This window comes from Podarcis liolepis (assembly GCF_965112155.1).
Source record: "Podarcis liolepis genome assembly, chromosome: 13".
Lineage (NCBI taxonomy): Eukaryota > Metazoa > Chordata > Lepidosauria > Squamata > Lacertidae > Podarcis > Podarcis liolepis.
Genome location: NC_139573.1, coordinates 21,051,275 through 21,070,503, shown reverse-complemented (window position 1 = coordinate 21,070,503; position 19,229 = coordinate 21,051,275). Strand labels below are relative to the sequence as shown.

Below are 19,229 nucleotides of genomic sequence, written 5' to 3'. Positions count from 1 at the left end.
CGTGTAATATTAATGTACAGTGGACGCTTGGGTTGCGAACGTGATCCGTGCGGGATGCACCTTCACAACCCGCAGCGCATGCATGGGTTGCTATTCGGCGCTTCTGCACATGCACAAGTGCCGAAACCCGGAAGTAACCTGTTCCAGTAATTCCGGGTTCGGCGCGGTGCACAACCCGAAGCATCTGTAACCCGTGGTATGACTGTACTGTACTTCAAAAGTGCAAACAAACAGAAAACATGAATAGAAAACATAAAATAGAGAGCAGGTCATGTAGAAAATTAAAAGAAGCATGACACATCATGAAAGCCAAATTCTGTGATTTCATGGGAGAAGAGAGTTTAAAATGTTCCAGGTCTTCTTTACCCCTAGAAACGCCTAATATGTGAGTTACTTTCTCAGCAATGTCTAGAGTCCCCATATCTTTGCACCACAATGTGTAGGCTAACTGCTGCCATGCCTTCCACTTCTGAGCCAAGGAAGTTTTCAGTGCCGCCAGCATACACCGAAGAAGCTCCTTAGATCAAAAAGTTGTTGCTTGCTTGTTGCACAGGTTCAGAAGGGAAAGTTGCAGAGCGGCTCAAATGGGGCATTTAAAATGTTTGGATACTTCTTGTATGACCTTAATAATTAAGAGAAAAAGTTAACGCAAAGTTTCTTAGCCCAGATGCAGGCAGATGTCGTGATTTGTGGGAATAAAATGTGGTGTTCATCTGCACACATCCTCAGCCCAGGGGATTTGTTTTCAGTACCAGAATTGAGGCCCTTCCAGACTGGCGTGATCCCCCCCCCCCCCCCGTGCTGTATTCAACAACATGTCATTGACGGAACAATGGTGCATTTGTGGTGGATTGTTTGGTTGCATTTATATCCCCCCCCCCCTTCTCCCAAGGCCTCAAGGTGGTGTACGTGGTTCTGCCCCTCATTTAATCTCCACAACAACCCTGTGAGGTAGGTTAGGCTGAGAGGCAATGACTGGCTCAAGACCACCCAGTGGGCTTTGTGGCTGAGTGGGGATTTGAACCCCCAACCTACTGTGTCCTAGCCCAGCACTCTTAACCATCACACCACACCAGCTCTTTGATCTTTCAACCAGATAAGTGGGGGATGGAACCTGCAACCTATTGCATGCAAGGCAGGGGCTCTACGACTGAGCTATTGGATTGCCCTACTAACCTTCCCTTCCATTAAGTTTTAAATATGCAAGTTTCTGGTGCGCGCACACACACATCACATGAAGCTGCAAATTCTTCTTCCTCTGTTCCTGTCTCAGCTTGCTCTCCTCTCCCCCCTGCTTGTACAGCCTGTTCCAGAAGCACATGCCCATCACTGCCACCCCCGCCAGCTCCCCCCTCGCTCCTTCTGTCTCTTCCTTTTTTTCCTTCATACAACCTGTTTTCCCTCACATCCACTTTGCTGGAGGAGAGAGATGAAGGGGACTGTAGGATATATGTTTACTACAAAATGCTTTCCACCCCCCTTCTTCAGGGTATCTGGCTACAGGGCAGGGCAGGGCATCTGATGTGGCAGAGTGCCTAGAACAGAGCTAGGGAGCCTGTATCGTTGGACTACAATTCCCATCATCCCTGTCCATTGGCCATTATGTTTACTGGGGCTCATGGGAACCAGAGTCAAATGTCCCTACCCCTGCTGCAAGACTAATGGATGCAGCTGGACTACAGTTCCCATGATCCATGACAATGAGATATAGTGGCCAGGGCTAATAGGAGATGGAATAAAACAACAACCAAGCAGGCCACAGGTTCCCCATCGGTGCTGTACGACACCCAGGTGAAGTTGGACTACAGCTTCCATGATCCACGGCAATTGGATCCCCACTGCCTGGGGCTGATGGCAGCTGGAATCCAGTGTTGGGAGCAAGCAACGAATCACATCGAGTGAAGTCGACTATTATAAAAACAGGCTCTGCACTGGAGCGCCAGGCCTAGTGAGCACAGCAACTCTTCTTTGGTAACTCTTGCCCGCTATGAAGCAGTTGTGGAGTCTGATTGTCCCCGCCTCTCCAGGGCTTTCCCCAAGAAATCTGAGACTTTGCCTGCATGTCTGTCTCTGCTCCTCCCACTTCATGCCTCTCTGGGTTTTGGGAGACATGGGGGCGGGGGAAGCAGAAGCGGGTGGGTTGCAGTGGGTGGGGGACATCTGTGACTCCTCTTGGCCTCCCTCGGCCCCTGCTTCCGCTTCTGCCTCTGGTTTCCTCTCTCCCACAGACTTTCCCAGCTCACTAAGCCCTGTTACCCCTTTAGCTTCCACCACCTCCTCTTCCCCTTCGTCTCTCTTTGGCTGCTCATCGTCATCCCTCCACCAATCCCCAGGCTCTGAGTCTTCTTTCCACCATTCCTTCCACTATTTCAACCAGTCCATGACATCCAACAATGCCTAGTGGGCCACCCTTGCTTTAGTGGGCACTGTGGCCAAGCCTGCTTTGCAGAGCATCTTTGTGTCCCTGTGAACTGCATGGGAATTTCCACACTGAGCTGCATTGCTAGGCCTGTATGGCAGACGTGTGCTCTGCAGAAAATAGATACAGCTTTTAACGTACCGTGTAGACAGGGCTTTTGATTCATGTTAGGTGCCAACTTATATTCCCCAAGGGCTCTTTTGTCTTCCTTTAATGTTGGATTTAGGGACGCGGGTGGCGCTGTGGGTTAAACCACAGAGCTAGGACTTGCCGATCAGAAGGTCGGCGGTTTGAATCCCCGCAATAGAGTGAGCTGCCATTGTTCAGCCCCTGCTCCTGCCCACCTAGCAGTTTGAAAGCACGTCCAAGTGCAAGTAGATAAATAGGTACCGCTCTGGCGGGAAGGTAAACGGCGTTTCCGTGCGCTGCTCTGGTTCGCCAGAAGCGGCTTAGTCATGCTGGCCACATGACCCGGAAGCTGTACACCGGCTACCTCGGCCAATAAAGCGACATGAGTGCTGCAACCCCAGAGTCGGTCATGACTGGACCTAATGGTCAGCAGTCCCTTTACGTTTAATTTTGGATTTGTTTATTTGTTAGTTTAATAAATTTCTATCCCAACTCCAAGGAGCTCGAGGTAATGTATTTTTCGCTCTATAAGACGCACCAGACCACAAGACGCACCTAGTTTTTGGAGGAGGAAAACAAGAAAAAATATATTCTGAATCTCAGAAGCCAGAACAGCAAGAGGGATCGCTGTGCAGTGAAAGCAGCAATCCCTCTTGCTGTTCTGGCTTCTGGGATAGCTGCGCAGCCTGCATTCGCTCCATAAGATGCACACACATTTCCCCTTACTTTTTAGGAGGGGAAAAAGTGAGTCTTATAGAGCAAAAAATATGGTACATAGTTTTCCTCTCCATTCTATCCTAACGCGGGGATTCGAACCACTGACCTTCTGATCAGCAAGCCCAAGAGGCTCAGTGGTTTAGACCACAGCGCCACCCGCATCCCAGTCCTTACAACAACCTTGCGAGGTAGGTTAGGCCAAGAGTGAGTGACCCGAGATCACCACCATAAAGCCATCCGTCGCAGGAAGAATTCTTGCCCTGTCAGAATTAACCTGGCAATGGCACCAGTGTGTGTGTGTGTGTGTGTTTTGTGTGTGTCTTCCCTTCACTGTTTTATTCTCTTCTCCACCCTGCTGCCGCACAGCAGCCTTTGCCAAATAGGGAAAAGGGGGGAGAGGGAAAGGGGTGATGATCTAGCACCGGAGAAATATCCGAGTACCTGCCCCCCTCCATACTGTCCTCTGCTGACACTGCTTCCACTGTGAATATATTTGCATCTTATTAGCACTAACACACACACACACACACACACACAGAGAGAGAGAGAGAACAGCTCTCACTGTGGGGGATTTTCTCTCCCCCCGCTGCGATATCTGTTAATTGCCGCTTGGCAGAGAGCGTGTGGTGGGATCTTTGCAAAGAGCAAAAACGGGCTTGGGTCAAGTGGCTGCCGCTTTCTACTTAAGGGAAATAGGATTGATCTGCTTGCCTCTTTCTCCTCCCCCCTCCGAGAAGCGATTTCGTGGGAAAGAGCAAAGGAAAAGAGGCACCATCTGTTGCATTTGTGCTCTAAGTTGGGGGAGACAGCTGGGGGGGCAGGCTCCCCACTGCCCCCCCCCCGTCCTCCTTCCCATTTTGTGCTTTAATGGAGACAGGAGACTAACGCCACATTCACACCTTGCCCAGCATGAGTTGCTGGAAGAAGAACAAATCACTCTTGCCCCCTCGAGGGCTTGCAGCTCCTCCTCCTGATATGCCACCCATCTATTTCCCCTGCCCCTCTCTCTCCCCTGCCCCCAACCTGCGTGTAATTAAGCCACGGAGGTGCTGGTTCCTCTCCCCTGCCTTACAGGGTTGGCAGTTGCAGGTTCCTGGGCCCAATCCAGCCCGCTGGGGCGTATTCTTTGCCCTCCTCCCTCCCTCCTTTGGCCAACTATGTCCCTATTAACGCCATACGTTTAAAGCACTATGATGCCACTTTAAACAGCCATGGCTTCCCTCAAAGGATTCTGGGAGCTGTAGTTTGTTGTGGGTTCTGAGAATTGTTAGGAGACCACCCCTCCCCATTCCCCTCCCATAGTCCCCCTCCGCTGTGAAGAGGGGTTGATAGTTAAAGCACTGTGGCAATTGTAGGTCTGAGAGGTGACTAGGGGCCTCTTAGCAACTCTCAGCACCCACAACAAACTACAATTCCGAGGATTCTTAGCTACAATATTGCTTTAAATTTATAAATTTATGATCATATGGGGACTTCCGGCAAGGAAAAATGGCGGGCGCCACGGCAGCGAGCAGCTCCTGAAGCCAGCCAGAGCCAACTGCGCTACCAGGCTGGCTCTGGGCTGCTGAGGCTGCCGCTGCCACATTTCCCGGGGACAGATTTGCAAATCTGGGGACATTCCGGGGACAGAATTTGTCCGCGGACAGATTTGCAAATCCGGGAACTGTCCCTGGGAACCGGGGACATCTGGTAACCCTAACATAAAGTAGATTAGGCTGAAGAGTGAGTGACTGGCCCAAGATCACCCTGTGAGCATCATAGCTGAGTGGGGATTTGAACCCCAGCTTCCTAGGGCTTTAGTCTGACACTCTAACCACTATACGACACTGCCTCTTCTCATAAAGGCTTTTTCCAAGCATGTTAAAGAGGAAAGAACCATACTGGAGGTTGCGTACTTTATCCCTCTGGCTGCTTATCAGTTGCAAAGGCATTGCCTCCCTATCCTTCCCTAAGCTGGAGGAAGCAAATATATATTGTGCGAATATTCACTTCTAAAAACTCTTTGACTTCCTGGTTTCACTTGGCTACTACTTATATCCCCGCCTTGAATTAGTCACATGGGTGATCCCACCCAATCAGGTAAGATGTAGCAGCAGGGACACAAACCTCACTGACCTTCCAGATATCACTGGGACGCAACTCCCATCATCATCCTTGACCCACTGGCCATCCTGGCTGGAGCGGAGGCGAGTCGGAGTCAAGCGACATCCAGCTGAAGTGAAGAGGCTGGTGTCATATGTTGGATGGGATGACATAATTGACCACTGTCCAGTATAATGTGGATCCACATCATTAACCAACTTTGGGCAAATGCAGGCAATTGAGAGAGATAGTGAGGGCAAGTGAAGGTATTTTAAACAATCGAGCACTTTCACAAATTCTCCAAGGCCTTTTGCAGGAGCAGAGGGGTGGGGGTGGGACTAAAACCCTGAGATATCCATTTCAGCGTCTAGCAGGTTGTTACACTGCTGGAAAAGCTTATCTGAGGGAGTTAGTTCTTGTGGAAGGAATTCTAGCATTGCAAAAAACAGGCTGCTTAAATATTCTCTCCTCATCGACCCCCCTGCCTCCCCCCCCCGTCCCCAAAAGACAGCAGGGTACTGTCAATTTGCTCAAGTACTTCTCTGCTTGTACTTCATGCAGCCAGTGGTTCATCTCTGGCATTTCCTCTCCCATAGAGTTCACGCTGCTTGCACCACCTTCCACCATCCTCCATCCTCCTGTCCTGCTTGGAGAGCAGCAGGGAAGCTGCGTTAAGGACCGTGCCGGGCTCAGGGCACAGATTGGTGGAGCCTTCTGTCTCCCATAGGCCCTGGGGATCTCCCAAATGTTGCTGCATGGTTGAAACAGCAGTCTTCTTGCACCCTGGACACTTTCTTTAATTTAAAAGAGACAGAGGTTTGAGGCTGCAGTCCTATATACCCATTTCCCTGGGACCAAGCCCTGTTGAAGCTGGTGGGGTTTACCCCAAAGTCAACATGCATAGGATTGTGCAGTTAGTGCAAGGGTTGTAGGATCTTTGGCCCTCCAGATGTGGGTGAACTACAACTCCCATCAGCCTCGGTGGGCATAGCCAAGGGCCAGAGATGGTGGGAATTATCTCATAGCAGCAGAGGTGGATTTAGGGCAGGGCAACCTGTTCCATCACACTGGGTGCCAAGCCCAGGGAGCGCCACAGGGTGGCTCAACTCTGCCCATGCGAATTGAGCAGAATGGAAGGTGGGATGCTGGGAGGGGGATTTTTGCCCCTGAAATTCGAAAGACCAAAGTCCGCCCCTGACAGTATGGAGGACGAAAAACTAACTTAGGCATCATTTATTCTTTCTTCCGGAGAATCCAGGAGTCCCTAGATTCCCACCCAGACATCTTCAAGGGGAGGGACCATAAGAACTTAGTGGTAGTCTAGCTTCGCATGCAGGAAATCCGAGGTTCGGTCCCATGTCTTTCCAGTAGAAAGGGTCAAGGATCAGGTGATGCGAAAGACAACGGCCAATCTAGAAGAGTGTGTCTGCTTCTGTCACATCGCATGTGGAGCTTCTGCAGGGCTGCAGTTATGATGCCCAACAGAAGGTGAGAGGCGGGGACACAAGCCGAATTTTGGCATTGCAAAGGGTGCCACTGAAATTTGAGACGCCAAAGTCCACCACTGAGAAAGGCCTTGGCCTGAGACTCTGGATGAACTAGAAAACACTGGGCAAGTTGGAGGAACTGCCTTTGAGTTTTAACTGTTTTTAATTATCTCATCTGTAAATTGTCTTAGACGCTAGTTTTGCAGATTAACGAATCAATTGTAATAATAGTAATAATAATAATAACAATAGTATCCCGATGTGGTGTAAGATCGCTTCCTTTGCACCCAGAAAGCAGGAGTGGGGAACCTCAGGCCTGGAAGGCTGGATGTGGCTCTCCAGACCTTTCTATATTGGCCCTCAGAACATTCCCCAGGCCACACCTTGTTATGGCCCAGCTGGACATCCCAATTCTGTTTTCCTAGTTGGAATGTGTCCTTGAACTCATGGTTATGCCTCTTGGGTTGCCTGGAGGAGCGTGTGTCAAAACTAGCCTACCGTACAAAGATAAAAACTTACATTCCTTGCTCCGCCCATGTTTGGCTCCACCCACCCGTGTCATGTGACCTCAAAAGTTGCCCGGAAGGGAATGTGACCCTCTGGCTGAAAAAAAAAGGCTTCCCACCCCTGCTATCAGGCTCTTTGGTCTTGAATGTGGTTATGGACCTTCACTGCAGAGACTGAAAGGAACAGCCTGGCCAGACCACAAACCTGGCTGGGTTTGCGTTGCGGTTTTATTCTCTCCCAGCACACAGCAAGCCTTGCGGTATTGCAAGTGGGGAGAGGTGATGGGGAGCAGCGGACAGCCAGAGTGGATGGGAAGAGCCATAGCTCAGTGGTAGAGCATCTGCTTTGCATTCAGGAGGTCGCAGGTTCAAACCCCAGCATCTCTAGGTAAGTCTGAGAGACACCCTGGGACTTCACTGCTGGCCAGACAGTACTGAGCTAGGTGGACCAGACGCCTGAGTCAGTATAAAGCAGTTCCCTGTGTTAGCATGACTTGCTGTAAGGAAGCTTCCTGTCTTCAACTCACCTCCCCTTTGCCCTCAGCGCTACTGGCTCCTTCCCGTACATCAGCCCTTTCTTCATCCCGACACACAGCGCCATCTGGGTCCCGCTGGGTCCCCCCTCCCTCCCTCCTTCCCTTCCAGAGTCACACTCCTCATCCAGAGCAGCCAACTCCCCGGCCGTCTGTGACTCAGCTGACAGCTGGCCTATCCCCAGAGCCTAGTGGAGGCTGAGAGATGAGCCAGCCTCTGACAATCCTGACATCTTCTTGCCTCTGCCTGTTTGCGGGGCCCAGTGCCAGATTTACATAAAAGCTAAACAAGCTATAGTTTAGGGTCCCACTCTCTTGGGGCCCCCCAAAAAAATTAAAGGAAAAAACCCACAATGGATGTACATTTGCAAAATATAAGATACAAAAAACAAATAAAATAAAACCTACATACAGCAAGAGTGTTTTGTGTTGTGTAGGCTCCTATGATGTAAGTAATGGGCCCTGCCTGCTCCCCTGCTCCCTAAAATATCACTGGTTTGCTCATTTCTATATATAGGGTGCCTGCATTCTGCATGGACTGGTTGCAGGGCAACATGTGCAAATGGTTTTAGATACCTATTAGGTCCATAAATTGCCATATAGCATATATTCAACAACAAAAAACCAGTGACAATTTGTTGTTGACAGCTGGACATATAAAGGGCCCCATTACCTTCAGTGGCTGAGGGCCTCATCAAACCTAAATCTGGCCCTGGTGGGGCCCTCCAAGTCCGAAACAGAAGCCCCCGTCTCTCATGAGGGTGGGATGAAGGATGATTGGCTGGGCTTCCTTGAAGCACTGGTTTGCAAAAGTGTAAACTGCAATCCTTAGGTGAAAGGGAGACCCCTGTGCCACAGTGGAAATTGCGCAGATACGATTTAAAGTAGATTTAAAGCACATGGATCCCCCCAAAAAGAATCCTGGGAAGTGTAGTTTTTAAGGATGCTAGGAATTGTAGTTTTTGAGGGGATCCACATGCAGAGGATCAGAGCGCTAGCCTCAGGACTACACTTGTCAACTGATTAAAGAGTTATTTTTAAATCGTCGGTGTGTCCAGCTGTTTCTGACAGTGTATACCTTTGTATATTCTGCCATGTTTCCAACGATTTCATCAAAAGGGCATTCTCTCTCTCTCTCTCTCTCTCTCTCTCTCTCTCTCTGTGTGTGTGTGTGTGTGTGTGTGTGTGTGTGTAGAGGGGGCTTGGAACCTGATGGAGATACCTGAGAACTTGCATATTCAGCAAAGGAAAGCTCCCCACCCATTGGCTGAGTCCTCACTAGGGATGGACAAAGCTGTCCGTTTCGATCCTCTCTGCTTCTCAGTATTCCCAATCTCAAATTCAGTTCTCCACATTTCTGCAATTTGCAGATTTTAGTTAAACTAATACTCATGAAAATTCACCAGTATTTTAGTGCGAATTTCACCTAATAAACACTTTTTTTTGGTATACAGTTTTGAATAACATGCACATATTTGCAAGCAACTTCCCCTGATGTGGTGCATTTTAATGTTTCTTTCATTCGCATACGCATTTATATGCACGCTTTGCAAGAGCATATGGATTTCTGTACACATCACTTGGCTGGAGAATTACGACAGTGTGAATTCTGAAGGATGGTTGTATTGCTCCTTCCAAGGACATGGCTACAAGCCTCAGGCAGCCCAGACACTTCCAGGGGAAGGAAGTCCCCCTTCTAGCCACAGGAGTGGAGCTGGCTAGGGCTAGAGCCAAGTTTTTCCCTTCCTTCCAGGAGGGCCTGGCTTCACAGTACAGTGCAAACATAACTTTTATATGCACTAGGAAACCAATAAAATTGTGTGACTCGCTTTATTGCAATATTCACTCAGGTGGTCTGGAACCAAACCCACAATATCTCTGAGGTATGCCTGTACTGTTTTATATATTTTTTTGTAAAATGCTTTGAAGCATTTGTTGTTGTTGATGTTGTCACAACCAAGTGGTGTATAAATTTTATGAAAGAAAATGGACTAAACCAGGGGTCTGCAACCCGCGGCTCCGGAGCCGCATGTGGCTCTTTTACACCTTTGCCGCGGCTCCGGGGCGGATACTAGCGAGGGGAGGAGGCGCATTGTGCGCCCTGACACTCCCCACTCTGGCGGGCGCTGTACTGGCTGTGACGTCGCATGGGGGCGGTGCGTGCGTTAGTCACGCACCGTCCCGACGTCACCTTCCCACCCGCCCGCTACATTGTAAGGGGCATGTACGCTGGTCACTGCATTGAAAGGGGGCATGCACGCTGGTCACTGTTTTGAAGGGGAGTGAAGAACACACAAACAAAAAAGGTAACTTGTTAATTTAACGTTTATTTCTATGAGGAGCAGTAATTCTGAGGGGTCAAACAAAGAAATAATAAAAAAGGGACAAAAAAGTTATTTTTATAATGACGAGTTTTGCGGCTCCCAGATTTTTTTTCTTCGGAAACGGGTCCAAGTGGCTCTTTTTGTCTTAAAGGTTGCAGACCCCTGGACTAAACTGTCAATATAGCTTTATGCAGAGTCAAACCATTGGTCCATCTAGCTCAGTTCTGCTTACACTGACTGGCAGAGGCTCTCCAGGGTTTCAAAAGGGGAATGTTCCCAGCCTTACCTGGAGACGCTAAGGATTGAACCCGGGACCTTCTGCATGCAAAGCAGACGCTCTATGCCTGTGCTAGGATCCTTCTCTTAAGCTGCTCCTGCTCCTTCTTGCTCTTGTCATTGCAGCCCTACTAAAACCTTGGAAGCAACAGAAGAGAAGCCAGGGTCCCTGGGCAGTAGGTCAGCAGCTGTGGGCCACCTGGTGGGGTGAGGAGCCTTAGCAGGTGCCCAGGGAAGCCAAGGCTGGATGCCATCCCTGCAGGTGTATCTGGTTAGCAGCAGTTGGTCTGGCAACCAGGTTTTCAGAGAGAGAAATTCCTGAGCCAACAAACCAGAGGGAAACAAGAACCTTTGCAGGTTGAATTCTTGACATTTTGCTGCGTCAAGTCCTCCTTTCCTCCCCCTGCTGCTTCCTGTGCTTGGCCTAAGTCCACCCTCCACCGCCTCCTGCCATCAGAATTATGAACAAACCTCATTAGGAAGTCCTTGAGAGCACACACTTTTTAGCTGCTTTGTGCATGGCAAGGTGGGATGGGCAGGACATTCAGGGTGGGGGTGGGGTGTTTGAGGACTCTTGCTTCCCAGCAACCCCCATCCCTGCTCCTTAATCCCCCCTCCCGGCTCATGAAGAACCCAGAAAAGACCTCTCCCCCTCTAGTGTCTTTCTCCTACCTGGACTGACATGTCACAATGCCCGGATTTTCAGAGCCTTTGCTCTAAAACTCTAGTTCCTGCTTGCTTTGCTGGTGTAATGGGACAATTGCAAAGGGGAGGTGTTTTGGTTTTAGAAAACCTGCGGAACCCAGGGATGCAGGCAAAGGAAAATCCCCCTTGTAAGGTTGGCTTTCATGATGCGTTTAAGGGAGAAGGTCTAGAAATAAGCACTAAAATGTGTGGATTCTCCTAGGATATTTATCCACATAATCAATTTCTAATTCAATACCCAATTAACCAGGGAGCAGACTTTCTGAACTCCTATCTTGTGCTACTATTATATTTACTATGCTATAGGCTCTATATAAACTCCAAAACCTGAATTCTATAGTGTGGCTGGGGGGTAGGTGGGTTTTGTGTGCATAGGTGCACTATTACACTAATGTAATAATATGCAGGATGTATAATTTCTGTAAAAGTGTGTGTGTGTAATTCAAAAAGGCAATTCTTAGGTTTTTTTCATAATAGTATATGAAGTTCTTTTTTATAATTTCCTTGAAAATACGCACATGCATATTTAAAAAGTCATTTTTCACTGAACACTTTTATTTTATTAAGAAGAATGCCCCCCAAAATCATCATTGAACTAGTCAACTTAGTTCTAACCCCCTGCCATGAAGCTGGCTGAGGGGGCTTTATACCACTTGTTATCTCTCAGCCTGTGTGGGGTGACATAGCTGTAGCTCTCCAGGGGTTGGATTACAACTTCCATCAGCCCTAGCCAGCATGGCCAGTCATCAGGGGTGATGGGGACTGGAAGGACCACAGGTTCGCCATAGGTTCTCTTGGTGGGCAACTTTGGGAATTAAACTCCAATGCATTCCATGTTGAGCTCCTTGGTGGAAGAGAAGGCTAAACATGTGATCCATCACTCATTCAACCAATCAATAAATAAAATATGCATCTGCCTAACCCAAAAAGCAAACAAACAAAAAAGCCCTCATCAGCTTCTGCTGATGTCAGTGAGGACAAAAGGAAGCCACACAAGCACACTTCTCTCTATAGCACAAAAGGAAAGTATTACTCAAGTGAAACACATGAGTCCCATATTGCACTGCCCAGAATGTGGAGGACAGGACTCCTGAACCTTTAATGCAGGATTTTGCTGCAGAGACAATGTTCAGCAGATGCTGTTTGTCATGCAAGTTCCACCTACTAATATACTCTCAATTAAAGTCCAGGAGCCCTTTTCTGTTTTGCAGTTGGCCACAGTAGAAAACACAGTGGCCACACTGCGTATAATGTATTACGAACACACAAACCAGGGAGTGTTGGGCTGTTCTCTCTCTCTCTCTCTCTCTCTCTCTCTCTCTCTTTCTCTCAGAAGCAACCCCATAAGTGCATGCCAACTGGAAGCCCATGTCACAAGGGGTTGGCCATGCCATTTTCCCTGGAAAGATCCTGTGAATGGGTTGCTTCGTGCCCTTACTACTCATGAAATCATCATGTGCTCACAACAGGAGAACATGGAGAATATCCCTGCTGAATCAGGATAAAGACCCATCTAGTCCAGCATCCTGCTCTCACCGTAGCCAACCAGATACCTGTGAGAAACCCACAAGCAGGACACCTGAGCAAAAGAGTCCTCTCCCACCCAGCCGTTTCTAGCAAACGTAGGGCTACCATATGTCTTACTTTTCCCGGACATTACTGGAAGTTCAAAGGCGGAATTGATGTACAGGAATTTCAAAAAAGTGCTTTGTCCTAGATCTTAGAGAAGTGAACCGAAAAATCATGGTTTCTCGGGTTTTGTCTCAGCAACTTTGCGTTTTGTCTTAGCTCAACAACTTTCGGGGTGTCCTGTTTTTTACTTTTTGAAATATGGCAACCCTGAGCAATCGATACTCAGAAGCATCAGAGCTAGCAGCCATTGATATCCTTAATCTCCACGAATTTGTCTGATCCTCCTTCAAAGCCCCCCAACTTGGTGGCCGTCACTGCCTCTTTGCGGGAGCGAATTCCATCGTCTCCAGAGTCCAACACAATTCCTTAGAAACCCCGAGTCCCATCTTAACATGTTGGGAAAGGCCCCGCGCGGAGATGGAGGAACGGTCGCCTTGCAGAAAAGCTATGGATCAGCAGCACCTCCCCGCCCCCCTTGTTACGCAACCCACCCCGGAGTGCCCGAGTAATCGGGTGCTGCTGGGCTGTATCGTGGGAACGAGCGGAATCCATTCCCAGGTCTGCAGGTGTTCTACTGAGCAGTTTCTCAGGAGACCTCTCTATCTCTCCCCCCGCCCCCAACTGATCTCCCAGCCCCGGGCGCGTCTGAGGTCTCGGGAGGGGAAGCAGGCTCCCTTTGCCTCCGCCAGCAAAGAGGCACCTCCGCGCCGCTGTCTGTTTGACCTGCTGGGTCTGCAGTTGCTCCGCTCCCTAAGCCCTTCCCAGCTTCCTCCTGCCTCTGCTTAGTTAAGTACTTTTGAAAGATTAATGACGGAGCTGTTTGCCTGCCTTCCTCTTGGGACGCGGCCGGGACTTGCAGGGAACTCGCTCGCGCACACGCTCTCCCGTTGCTCGCTCCTCTTTCTCCAGCCCTCGTTCGTATTTATTGTGTCATTATTATTTTTTTTCCTGCAGACGTCCGTCCGTCCTCATTAGAGTGTATTTCTCTTCCCAGCCCTAAAAATAAGAACGGGTCGATACATTTGTCCTCCTCCTCTCTCTTTTCCTAGTTTCCGTTCTTTCTTTTATTCTTTTTCTTTCGTGCATTCTTTCTCTCCCTTTCCTCCTCTCGACCTCTGCTTTCCTCCTAATAAAGCTCTCTGTCCGCGCACTCTTTATCTGTCCGCTCATCCATCCCCCACACCTCTCTAATCTCTTATCTAGATCCCCCCCCCCCCTCACACACACTCGCTCGCTCACACGCGTAGATTGAGTCCCTTAATCCCGCGCCGGAGTCCTGCGCTCTCCGCGCGCGTCGCTGTCCGCGGTGCTGAAATCCCCTCTCCGGGCGCCGCCCAGTTCTCTGGGACGCTCAAAGTTCTCCGCCGGCCCGGAGCAGCGCCGCGCCTCCCCTCGCAGACCCTCTCGGGGCCGGGAGCGAGAGGCGGACCCGAGCCAGGCTGGTGGAAATCTTGCCTGAGGAGAGGGAGGAGTTGTCTAGGTGTGCGTGTGAAAGAGAGAGATCGGATGCCTCTGCAGCGTCCCACGCAGGGCACGGGCATTAGTGCATGTGGGCAAACGCTGCCCCAATGACGCTTCAAGCCCGTGTCGGTGGCGGAACGGGCACGGGGCCAGGCAGGCAGAGCCGGTGATGGTTGCATCCCCACGCACCGTTCATCAAGTTGAGATCGTGGTGCCATAAGAGAGAGGGGGGGGGTAAAAGAAAAGGATTTGCGCTGCAGGAAGAGGGAAGAAGAGGAAGAGGGGGAAAGAAGAAAGAGAGAGAGAGAGCGAGGGAAGGAGAAGAGAGGACGGAGAACGAGAGAAGGAAAGAAGAAAGGGGAAACGGACAAATAAAGAGATCCTATTATCGACCGCACCAGCAGTGACCTCGCGCCCTCCCCAAAGAAGCCTCCGCGATGTTTTGGTGGAGTCTTTAATTTATTTTTAACCTCCGTGTCGCCAAAGGTGATACTGGGACATAGCCCGGGGGGACCTGCCTCTTTCTTTTAGCAGAAGAAGCCAGAAGCCATGGAGATTCGGACAGAAGAATTAAGGAAGTTCGCTGGGAGGACCTTAGGGCAGTTAAACAGGTAAGGTTTGGAGTGTGTGTGTGTGTGTGTGTGTCTGTGAACAAGATTTTCAACGCTGGAAGGAAGTTTAATGCAATGTTGGGAAGACTAGGTGGAGGAGCGCTGGTTCAAAGCTCCAGTTTAGCTTTACCCACAAACAATATTCTGTGTATTTCTACTTCTTGAGCTTATTAATAAATGTCCGTGTGTGTGTGTGTGTGTGTGTGTGTTTGTGGAGTGCCAATGGTTCAGATCTGAAGTGGGAATGCTCACTCCTTGTACACTCATAGCCCCATATGCAGACCCAGATGCTGTGGACTCACATCCCTGTGTGCACGTAGGCTCACAAGTGTGCCCTTGCATTCGCACTAACGCAGCCTATTGCAACAACCCCTTGTGCTCCCTCTCTGTCACCACGGCTCCCTCGTCCCAGCAATATGATCTAGTGCAAATTCTCTTGTTCGCGGTCAGGATAGGAAGTGCGGCATAATGGCTAGAGTGCTGCGATTAGCCAGTGGAGAGGCTTAGGCTCCAAACCCCCACTCAGCCAGAGGCTCGCTGGGTAACCTCAGGCCAATGGCCACCTCTCAGGTCAAACCTACTTTGCAGGACTGTTGTGAGGATAACATGGGGGGGGGGGTGAAGAGAATATGTCACATACAGTCTTGTGCTCAGGGACTGAGGGTCACACCCAATTGTCACAGGCCCACTTTCCAGCTGCAGACACACCAAATGTTTAAAGTGCAGTTCTTCCCCCCACCCACACAAATCCTGGGAACTGTAGCATGTTAAGGGTCCTAGGAATTGTAGCTCCACAAGGAGTAAACTTCAGGATTCTTTGGGTGGGGCAAGTGTGTTTTAAGTGTGCTTTGAATGTATGCTGTGTGCACAGCCTTATTATCTTTTCTGACACTCTTCCACAAGCTCTCTCCCTCAACATACCTCTTCCTTTTCCTCGCAACTTTTGTCCTGCACGTACATCATCTCCACCACAGCCCTATTCACCCCTCCCTCTCCACCAATCCACCTTCCATCCAGTTTATTTTTAAAACTCTCTTCCCTTGCTTTTAGCCAGATGGAGTCTCTCTCTCTCTCTCTCTGCTGCAAACCTGGGCATTTGGGTGTCTTTTGCATCATCCTGTTCTGCTTGTTTGCTTGAACCACATGTGCAAAACAAATTTTTGTTGTTATTGCTTTGGCCTTACCAATTGCATAAAAAACCCACCCTCTCTCCTCCCTCCCTGGCACTTTTGGCTTTACCATGTCACCACTTAACACTTAACTCTTACTAACCATTGCATGTTGGGTCATCAGGAAAGCAGGGAGTGGTGAGGGGGGGTGGAGAAAGAGGTGAATGCAATAAAAACAAGAGGAGGGAAACAAATTTCTATTTTTAACCTTCATCCATTCATCTGCCCCCCCCCCCGTGCGGTAATCTACCCCGCCAACCCCACAACACACACAACTCCCCAATGTATCTAGGTTTATTTATTTATTTTGCCGGGCTGAATGCTCCGTGTTCTTTTTCCCCTTGATTAAATTTGATCTCTCCTCCACCAGCACAGGGGAAATAATAGAGAGGAGAGGAGAGCAGCCCCTGAATGGGCTTAAAAACAGTCAGTTAGGAGGTGGGCGGGAGAGAGCAGTGGCGATTATGAATGTATCAAACCCATATTATCTCCTTAAGCCTACCGGGGGTTGAGTTCGGAGAGGTTGCCAGTTTCTCTAGGGTGGGGAAATGGAGCTGGTGGAAAGGAGAGCAAGCGAGGAATCCTTCAGGAGTTGAACAAGATGAGCTGTGGATCCTCAAGGCTCGGCACAACCAGACCCATCATGGCTCAACACAACCCTAATTTAGGGATCAGTAGGGTCTAGATACTTGGCACAGACCCAACTGAAGAAGCAAACTTTTCAATAAGGAAGGGGCAATGGGGCTTGCCATTTCACCAACCCTCCTCTTCTTCCTCCTCCTCCTCCTCCTCTTCCTCCTCCTCCCAGGTTTCTGTCAAACCAAAGCTCTCCAGGGCTCAGAGAGGTCACGCAAGGTCCTGATTGATGCAGCTAGAGGATGGTTGCTTTCTTTAAAAAAAAAAAAGTTAAGCCAAGCAGGGAAAATAATAATAAATTAAAATTCCCAGCCCACCTTGGAGACGGAAGCAAAGGTTGGCGGCCATAGCAAAATTGCTTTACATAACTGGCATGAGTTCCAGTTCGAAATATGCACCGTCATAGCAGAACTTCATAAAATATTCACCAGAGTTATAAGTGGCTACGCGGAGATCTCTCTTGCCTCTCTCTCCCTATATATAAATATATTTACTCACATATATTCTGTGGCTCTTGACGTGTTTGGCTGAGATGGATAACTGTGCAGATGCAATGGAACGTCCTTCCCCCAAATGTGGATGCCTGGGGACATCAGAAGCATTTATAAAGCATGTTTCTAATAGGGAAATTCTATAACTAGGGCTGCCATATTTTTTAGGAAAACCCCAAAGTTGTTCAATTGACTTGCCTAGATCCAAAGGTTTCTAGACCTTATGGCAGCAGAGTTGAATTTGGAATCAGTCTTAATTATGCAAAATTAAGGGTTTATTTTTCACAATCCATTTGGATGGCAGAATCTGGCTTTTCATCCTGCAGAATTCGGGTTGCATTTGGATGTTTTTAAGGGCTGGGTCGGTCCCTGCACATCAGGGATATGAAACTCTTTCCCACTTCAGGGCCACATTCCCTTCTGGACAACCTTCCAAGGGCCAGATGGTGGGCGGGGCCAGAGACAGATGTGGGTGGAGCAACGCATGCAAATATTGCCTTTGCACAGTAGGCCAGTTTCTACACGCACTCACATGATCCTCACTTGCCCTCCGTCTAGCCAAGCAAGGGGCATGATCAGAGTTCAGGGGCACATTCCAACTAGGCAAAAACTCTTGGGGTGTGATGCTTGGCCAGCGAGACAGTGAGGACTTGAGAGAATATGGAGGGCCAGATAGAGGGCCACATTTGGCCCCCGGCTATAAGGTTCTCCACCTACATTGTATATAATCCCTTTATAAAATGTCTGTTACAAAGGCAATGTGTAGGATGGGGGTCAAAAGGTCTCACTGCAATGGTACTTCCAGGCTGAGGGTCTTTAGACCTGCCCATTCCTTGTTCTCCTACTGACAGCTAAAACCACGTTCCATGCCTCATCAAGTGCTGCCATCTTCTGCCATTCCAATTTCCCCTCACCTTTTCGCAGGGCAAAGAGTGGGAATTCTGCATTTAAATCCCTGGTGTAGAAGTGCCCTTAGTCAGAAACAGCTACCCACAGAATTAGGCTGGATGTTTTGTGGTCCTCTAAGCAGACTGATTTACATAGAATTGAGCCCGGTGCAGAATTAAGCCAAACATTATCATAACTTTCAACTCAAATTTGGACTGATGGAAGGGGAGGAGGGCAATTAGCCCTCCGTCAATTTAAGGGTGGGGTTAGGTGGGTTTTTATTTCATTTGTTGAAGAAAGTTATATACTACTTGATTGTAAAAAAGAAACAACCCTCTAGATGATTTACAGCAATAGAAAATAAAACATTGAAAGCTGTTGTTAAAACAAGTATTAAAATATTTCAAAAGGTGATGAAAATCAACAGTAGCTTAAAAAAGAAGAAGAAAACAGTTCAGCATTCTACAGACTTGCCCAAACAAAATTGTTTTTAAGCAGCTGCTGAAAAGAGCACTGTGAAATCACCAGCCCAATGTCAACAGCAAGTTCCAAAGTGTAGTGGTGCCACACAAAATGTTCAGTTTTTTACAGGCATGAAGCAAGTATTAAGTAGTACTTATAGCAGTGCCGGTTCTGCAGATCAATGTGGTTTAGTGGGCCCAGTATGGGGTGAGGTGATCCTGCAAGTAAACTGGTCCCAAAGTTGGGTGGAAATTCGTCACCGTGGCCTTGTGGTTCCTCTTCCAAAATTGCTACGTTACTTGAGGGCGTAGGGTCAGCTTAAGGGGAGCTCCTTTTTCGAGGGGCAGAATGACACCTTCCAGTGGTGACCATCATTAGTTCCTGGAAGCTCCCACCAGTGTCATTACAGAACATCATTCTGGGGACTTTGGGTGGGTGTTTAGGAAGTGACATCTGCCAACGGCCAGCAGCTGCTTGGAGAACCTCTGGCTTTGGCTGTGACTTCCGCCTCATCCCGCCAAATCGTCCCAAGCCCCCTTCACTTTGCAGCCTGCAACTTGGGAGGCAGGTCTTTTGAGGACCAAGCCTATGAATGCTCACTTGAGTGGGAAGTAAGTCTAAAAGGATGAGGTTCAGGTAGGGCATTCCAAGATGAGCATCCATACTCTAAGGGTGGTGGCAGCCCACTGGAAAGGGGAAAG

General features: G+C 49.0%; 1 protein-coding gene across 1 annotated transcript in view; it reads left to right on the top strand.

The window, feature by feature from the left end:
- Nucleotides 1-14,030: 14,030 nt before the first annotated feature.
- Nucleotides 14,031-19,229, top strand: part of SLC17A7 (solute carrier family 17 member 7) — a 59,348-nt gene continuing 54,149 nt past the window's right edge. The window contains exon 1 of the mRNA XM_083471920.1: nucleotides 14,031-14,882. Coding sequence (XP_083328046.1) covers nucleotides 14,821-14,882 — 62 coding nt within the window. The 5' untranslated portion in view covers nucleotides 14,031-14,820. The remainder of the gene's footprint in view (nucleotides 14,883-19,229) is intronic.